This window comes from Lagopus leucura, unplaced genomic scaffold, assembly GCF_019238085.1.
Source record: "Lagopus leucura isolate 7727_CA_CO unplaced genomic scaffold, USGS_WTPT01 Super-Scaffold_100002, whole genome shotgun sequence".
In the NCBI taxonomy this organism is placed as follows: Eukaryota; Metazoa; Chordata; class Aves; order Galliformes; family Phasianidae; genus Lagopus; species Lagopus leucura.
Window position 1 is genome coordinate 22,280,000 of NW_024962263.1, and position 8,177 is coordinate 22,288,176.

At 39.3% G+C, this 8,177-nt stretch overlaps 1 protein-coding gene across 1 annotated transcript; it reads right to left on the reverse strand.

The window, feature by feature from the left end:
• Positions 1-1,094: 1,094 nt before the first annotated feature.
• On the reverse strand, positions 1,095-8,156 carry CCT5 (chaperonin containing TCP1 subunit 5). The gene is made up of 11 exons (XM_042870146.1): positions 7,997-8,156; positions 7,729-7,789; positions 7,469-7,633; positions 6,548-6,746; positions 5,328-5,520; positions 4,733-4,882; positions 4,282-4,401; positions 3,726-3,911; positions 2,708-2,845; positions 2,038-2,218; positions 1,095-1,369 (listed from the first exon to the last, which is right to left on the reverse strand). The coding sequence occupies exons 1-11, from the start codon at positions 8,099-8,101 to the stop codon at positions 1,242-1,244; spliced, it is 1,626 nt and encodes a 541-aa protein (XP_042726080.1). The 5' UTR covers positions 8,102-8,156; the 3' UTR covers positions 1,095-1,241.
• Positions 8,157-8,177: the final 21 nt, after the last annotated feature.

The following is an 8,177-nucleotide window of genomic DNA, read 5'->3' on the forward strand; positions in this document are numbered from 1 at the left end:
GAACAAAACATACCAGCTAACGGTACTATAGATAGTTTTCTCTGTTCTACTATGCTCTGAAACTTTAAACTCTGTATATGAAATATAATCTGTGTAATGCTGATATTTTCAATACTTTGTGCAGATCTGGTCTAACCCTTCTGTGCATGGAAGTAGTACTTATTGGTCAATTTTACTCTTGTCACTGAAAATGCACTCCTTCATAGCAGCATAGGTAAGGTCTAGAAAAACAAACAACAATAAAGAAAAAAAAGCCCACACCTGGATGAATGTGCATACCTCTGAAAAAAAAAGAATTCTCCTTGCACATAGCTCAGCAACATCCTACAAGGAAAAGATTAACCTCAGCTTTTATTGTGTTGATATACCAAATGAAGATTAAAATACTCAGAAGTGCTGTTTGAAGATTCTGCAAGGATCAAATAAGATTATTATCTTCCTAAAACCTTTCAGAATGGCACTGAAATGCCCAGTGGAACGTATTTTATATATGGTATAGAGCTGTTCATTCAGCTCATTTCTTGTAATGCGATGTTCATTCGTGCCAATATTCAAATGGCTCTAACACTGAATAAACTCAAGGCTGTCAAGATCTGGGAATGCATCATGGGTGTTTAAGCAGCTTGTATTCAGTATCACAAGTGAAAACTGGCAAGCAATTGGAAACATGTTATGTGGTACCTTAAATCTTCAAATGCAAACTTCATAATCAATATATTTAGCATGTAAGAATTACTGGAGGCTGTAATTATTTTCAGCTTCATGCACTACAGAGTGACAGGTTTCTTAAAATGGAAATCTGTGGGCTTTGCTTACAAGCAGCTAAAGAACTCAGCTGTAGGAACAATGGAAAAGGACCTGTGAAATTCTATGAATGCATAGAATCATAGAATCACAAAGTTGGAAAGGACCTACAAGATCATCTTGTCCAACCACCCTCCTACCACCATTACTACCCACTAAGCAACTAAACCATTAGCATTATCCACACCTCTCCCCCTCTACAAATGCTTTTTCAAACTGTCTTTCCTAAGAATATTTACAACTGCCTACAAAAAGACGCAATGCCAGTTCTGAAACAAGTCTTGAAACCATCAGTGCTAAATTGCATTTTATTTCCAACAATTAGCCATTACAGTATCTGAAACAGTGTCCAAAATAAATAGCTGAAGATGAAGCATCAGAATACTACCGTCTTCGCTACTGCTGTGGCCCCCATAACTTCTCTTAATTTTTAACCTTTACTCTTCAGATTCTCCAGGCCTACGAATATCATCGATCTTCAGAATCATTCTAACGACCTGAGTTGCCAGAGAAATCTGCTGTTTCTTACCAATCAAGGTTTCTATAACATGTTGCTGTTTCATATCTGTTAAAAAAAAGATGTGAAAGCATAAGATACCCTCTTCAAACCCAAATGTAATATTTACCCAAGATAGTTATTTTCTATGTAATTTTAAAGAATGTAATAACATTATTTCTCTTGGCAATCATAATTAGTTTGTATAAATTACAGCTCTAAGCCTGGGTTCTTCCCAAAGATCTTAGAACATTAGTATCAAACTCTCTTTTCACAACTAACTCTTCCTCATTTGTTACTTTATCTTCCTGCATTTCTGTATACAGACATTAGAAGCATCCTAAGAGTAGAGCAGTCAGTGAAAGCTGAAGTGCCACAATACAGAAATATCAAGGAACTATTAATGCATTTACATAAGCACAACACCTGACGTTTCAAAATTTCCTCTTTCCCCCATAAATAAACATCAGAATAAGAATTTGAAATGTAAGTTCAGATGAAAATAAATGCCCATACACTGACATTTTAAATCTGTCAGTTACAGATTTTCTTCTTCTTGTACATCGTTTATCTCTCCACCCCCATTCCCACTTACAAAGTAAGGTAAGAGACTTTGTAATTCTGACAGACATATTAAAAAATAAAAGAAAAAAAAGTGCTGATAAAATAGAAAGTTTTCAAATTTCTGAGGAAGGAAGTCCTGTCATGTTCCCTTTTCTCCACGTTACACTTCTTACCATTTGTTCCTTTCTGCAAACAATCAATGCCAAGAGCGGGATTGTTTTCCTTCACTTGCCTAGCCCGCACTTCAGTCATTGTCTGAATTGGATTCATTCCACTGTTCTCCGAAAGGGCCATGGGGATTACCTCCAGGGCATCTGCAAACGCCCTCATCGCATACTGTTCCAAAGATGGGCACTAGGAAATACAAAATAAAAACGATACAGCTTTTATTTCCAAAGGGAGCAAATGTGCACTTTCACACTAGCTGTAGAATACAGCATGAGGTTTTCTAGGCAATATTCACCTCAATAACTGAAAGAGTATTCTGTAACTACTCGCAAATAAAAACCATTTTATACTGCTCGTATCAGAAAAAGTCCTTGCAACACCTTTATAAAAGGGTGAAGTAGAACGTTAATACTGGTTATCAGTAAATGTCAGGAAGTTCCATAATATGAATTTTCTGGAAACTCTGAAGTTTTTTAGAAGCTCTTCAAATAACAGACTGTAATAGCATTCAGCTACACAGACCTCCCTGGAAATTATGCGAAGCTGCTCAGGTTGAGTTTGGACTTGATGATCTTGAAGGTCTTTTCCAACCTGAGCAGTTCTACGATTCTATGATTCTACAGTCTCTTTCTTTCTCAAGGGAAATAAGGAAAGTCGTAAATGCTCCTTCCTTACCTTATCTGCTGCTTCACTGACTGCCAAGGCACATGAAATTTCAGCTGCACCGCCACCATACACAATGCGGTTATCACGAACGAGATTCCGGATCACACACAGCGCATCATGAAGAGATCGCTTTGCTTCTTCAATAATCTGAAATGGTACAACAGCACATACTTTTTACTACACACAACTGAAGAATATGAAGATGCATTTCCTAATACAGAAAAAAAAAAAAACCAAACCAATAAACAATAGGCCTTCCAATACTTGAAGGGAGCATATTAACAGGAGCGGGAATGGCTGTTCACAAGGGTGGACAGTGATAGGACAAGGGGGAATGGTTTTAAACTGAGACAGGGGAGGTTTAGGTCAGATATTAGGAGCAAGTTTTTCACTCAGAGGGTGGTGACGCACTGGAACAGGTTGCCCAAAGAGGCTGTGGATGCCCCATCCCTGGAGGCATTCAAGGCCAGGCTGGATGTGGCTCTGGGGAGCCTGGTGTGGTGGTTTGCAACCCTCACACAACAAGGGGTTGAAACTAGATGATCACTGTGGTCCTTTTCAACCCAGGCCCTTCTATGATAGGATTGATGCGACTTTAACACAAACAGCATGGCCTACAAACCCCCACCTCCCTAAATTTTTCCTCACTGCAGGTGAAGTTTAGACAAAAGTAATTGAAGAGTTAATAGGCTCTTAAAATGAAAGAGACTACATATTCAACAACTTATGTATAAAACATCACTAACTAGCTGCTGTGACTTAACCCAGCAGGTTGCCAGTTTGCATCAGCTGTCCTGGTTCTGTTCCTTCCCAACTCCTTGTGCTGCCTCAGGCCCTCAATGGCAGGGCAGCATGAAGAGCAGAAAAGTCCTTGGTTCTGTCCAGAACCACACAGCAACAATGAGAACATCTGATAACATATATCAGTACTATTTCCCTAAATCCAAAACCTATCACCACACCAGCTACTAGAGGAAAAAAAATTAACTATCCCACCCAAAACCAGGACACAAACCAAGGATCTTACCATCTTATTTCCTCCTCTGATGAAAATGGTCACAGCTCTAGAATTCTGGCACTGTTCAATGACAAGCATTCTGTCCTTTGTTGTGCCAAAGGAGATTTCTCTGACAATACCAGCAAAACCCAGTTTCTCTGGTGTGAGCTCACAGAAACGAGGAACGATGCGTCCTCCAGTTGCAATGGCGATTAACTGGAATTAAACAATCAGTTATTTTGAGAAAACTTTTCCACAATGATTTTTAATAAAGTAAAGCTAGAAGAAATGAACCTGTCAAATATTTCCAAAGTTACCTTCCCATCTTGATTCTAAAACAAGACAGAAAGCAAAACCGCTCCTAGCCACATAAAACCTGCAAGGAGTCCAGTACACACCACAATCCCATTAACTACAGCTTCTCTCCACGTACAGATCCCCAGTGATTTTGCTTCAGTATGTACCAGTACTACATAATGATAGTACAATTCTACTCAGAAAGCCTAAACTTCTCACTTGTACAGCAGACTACTCAACGAAGGTTTGAGATCTGGTAAAAATCCCAGTTTGAGAAGATTTTACTTACTTCTATTTCAGGTCCACCAACCCAACGAACAGCAGGCAGCTCATTCTGAAGCAGCAAGTGGTTTGCCTCATCATCAAAACCCCACTGGCAAATAGCAAGGTTTGCACCAGTGTCTTTTATCTGAAAGCAGCACATAACGACAATCATCAGCACCAACACAAAAATGAAGAATTTCATGAACAAATCTCTTAGTTGTTTTAGTTCTACTTTTTTCAAAACAGAAGTCTGAAAGAGACACATTTATCTGCACATAAAGAAATGAAAGTAAATTTCAAACTAGAGTGTTATCTATTACTTAGATAAACTTCACTTTCATTCATACACTTAGAACTGTCTACATGTTATCTCTTATCTGGATTATTAGCTTATCTGTAGAAATAAATGGATGCACTATGCTACTTGGTGTGAAGGATACGAAAAAAATACAGAAATGTAATTCTGAAGACTCTACCTGTTTCACCATCTCTTCAAACTTCTCTTTCTCGTATTTCTGCAGTGCCTTGTAATCGTCTACAGATGTGACATCAAGCTTATGCTTGGTTTTAGGCTTTGGTGGTTCAAATGGGCAAGTCAGGATTGCAATTTTAGCATCTTTAAGTTCCTGTACAATAATAAAAAGTTGAGGGTTTGATGACAGTCACACCTCCTTCTTATATTTTCACAGTGCAGACATTCCCTTTAAAAAAGTAGAGACTGTAGGATCCTTGGTGATCATTTAAATGAATCTGAAGTGTTATACTCAAACAATTTTCTCAGAAAGTTCACTTGAAAGAAACTGCACAGCTTCAAAATACAAGTGTTTAAACACTCATCAGTCTTCACTCATTTATTTTAAATACTAGATGTTTAAAAAAGAAGAAAGCTTCCTATCCACAATGGAGATTGAAAATACTGCTCACTCACTTTCACAGACACTTCAGACTGTGTGACTGGTATTTTCCTCTAGCTTTCCTTTCCACAGGATAAATGTCAGTGCAACCTAAATGCTACTCATTAAATGCTATTTAAACTGTTACAGATGAGATGCTGACACAGGATTCACTCACCTTAGGCATCTGTGGATGACTGAAATCTTTATCCACAATCACTCCCTTTATTAGCTGCGTATCTTCCAGTCTGCCTCCCACTTTGCCCTGTACTTTGATCAGTTCAAAATCAACATCCTTACGTTCCATATCTGCTACTGTCAGTACAGCATTCACAGCAATTTCTGCCATTTGTCTGTGACAACGGTTAACTCTAAATTTAAAGAAAATACAATGGAGTTGTGTTATATTTGAACATTCAGAAGAAACTGATTCTATCAATTTTGAACAGAAAAAGAATATGTGTATATAGCTAACATATTTTGTTCGCTGCATGAAGAGAAGGCATTCAGCTCACTGATGCACAGGAATATGAACATGCTAAATGTGACAGAAAAAAATCGTATAGTTTGTCTACATACTCTTTGTGAACATAGTCTCAAGACATCAATAGGAAACAAGTGAGGAGAATTAAACACTACTCAAAACACTCAAGTCACACAAGCCACTGTTAAGACAGGCCTGCCAAGGAAGGTCTTACAATGATAATCATAAACTGCACTTCACAACAACTTCTGTCCCAAAGGAATTAAAAATGGCACACTGCCATCTATTTTTCTGTCTTTAACTTTCTCTCATGTCTTTCCTATGATTTTACATACTGACCGCACAATGGTATCTTAAAAAGCTGGTCCCTAAAGAGTAACAGACAAAAATTGGCCAAAGAAATACAGCTGAGAAATAACACTAATGCTTATTCGTTCTATGCTGCATAGCAAAAAAAAATTATATACAGTAAAAGCATCTCCTCATCCCTAGGGTCTAAATTTATATATATATATTGAGAACCAGTAATGAAAATTGCAATTGTGAATACAGAATTTTTCTGAGTCTGTTCAGAAAAAAAACACAAAAAAACCAACAGCTTTCTAAAAATAACTGGATGTTAGGACTCAAAGTTTCTAAGTACCAAGATACAGTAATACAGAACAGAATGGGTAGAAAGAAAATGATTTTGCAGCTGTTTAACTTCACAAAATTGCCCCTTGGAGAATAAGGGGTTCACAATTTCTTATCCTGAAATACAAATTCATTGAGAAATTTGCTGCAAATATAATAAAACCTTCAGCAGCTCCTCCAATAACAACAACAATGTAATCATCCATCAAAACACTTCTTTTTTCAACTAAAGAGTATGTATGGAAAACATACACACTTTCATTAAGCTTTTACAAACTTACACTTTAGAGCCTAGCGTGGTCTTTGCTGTCTGGATCAGAGGTTCGATGTTCTGTGGATCAACTGGAAAGCTGTCACTGATTTTGTCCAGATGCTCAACAGCAATACGAGCTGCCTGCTCATAACCATCAGCTATTCTGATAGGGTGAATACCACGATCTAGTAATTGTTCAGCCTGTTCCAATAATGCTCCAGCCAGAACTGTAAAACAGAATTCAAAAACAGACGTTTACTCTTCCACAGATGAGGGCATGATACACAGTCAAGAGCTCAAAAGTATGCCTTAAGATTTCTTCTACTGTATTTTAATGGTTTGAGGTTTATTAGGTAATAAGAATGGTACTACCAAACTCATGTTCACTAAGAAAACTGCATTATTTAGACAAAAAAAAACACAAAAACCTACAGAAACCAATAGTGATCACTATGGAAGAAAACCATGAAAATAAGTTCAGACAAATAGGAGGACTTTCAACACTAATCTCAAACGCAACCACAGTAAAAAAAATAAAAGTCACAAGAACATCTTTCCAATTAAAACGCTAAATGCTAACATCTTTCCAATTAAAAGAAACCAAAAAGAGTACTGAAAAAGTAAATATTCTAAAATGCACTATGGGAAAGCTACTTTCCTTCTTAAAATACACTTGAAAATATGATTTTATAACTGGAAATCCCACATCAAGGAAAGATTTAGGTTAGACATCAGGGGGAAGTTCTTTACTATGAGAGTGGTGAGGTGCTGGAACAGGCTGCCCAGAGAGGTTGTGGATGCCCCATCCCTGGTGGTGTTCAAGGCCAGGCTGGATGGGTCCCTGGGCAGCCTGGTCTGCTATTACATGTGGAGGCTGGCAGCCCTGCCTGCAGCAGGGTTTTTGGAGTTTGATTCTGTGGTTTTATAATTAAGCATAACCTGCTCTTACCCACGACTCCAGTGGTTCCATCCCCGATCTCATCATCCTGAGATTTGGCGAGCTCCACCATAAGCTTGGCTATCTGGTGATCCACATCCATCATGTTCAGGATGGTGGCTCCATCATTTGTCACTGTCACCTCACCATCTTTGTCCACCATCATTTTATCCAAGCCTGAAAAAAAACCAACTCAAAAAGTGAGTGAAAAAAGCTAGAAACCCACAGAAAACAACAGTAGAAAAGAACGAATATAGTCATTTCATTGTTACCGTTGGGCCCAAGGGACGTTCTCAGAGTACTTGCCACAGCCTTTGCTGCCATGATGTGAGACTGTAAAACAACGGAGAAAACAGGTAAGTCGCTGCTCAGCCGCAAGCCGTAATACAAAGGTAACTTCAGGGCCGTAAGCTCAATGCGGACAGCCGCGTGTGGCTGAAGGCAGACCAATCCGTACGCGGCCTAACGGCAGCATGGCGACACGGCCCAGCGAGGTCTCCCTCTGCAGGCAGATCTGGGCCCGCCCACCCGCTCACTCACCTTGAGAGCCTCAAGCCCCATGAGGCGCGTTTTGCGCTCCTGGTCCTTGAGGATGAGGAAGGGCCGCCCATACTCATCAAACGCCAGCGTCCCCATGGCCGACATGGCTGCAGCAGCGCCCACCCGAGCACAAGCCGGATCCCGCCGCGCCCGCCGCGTCGTGACGTCAGCACGCTCGCCC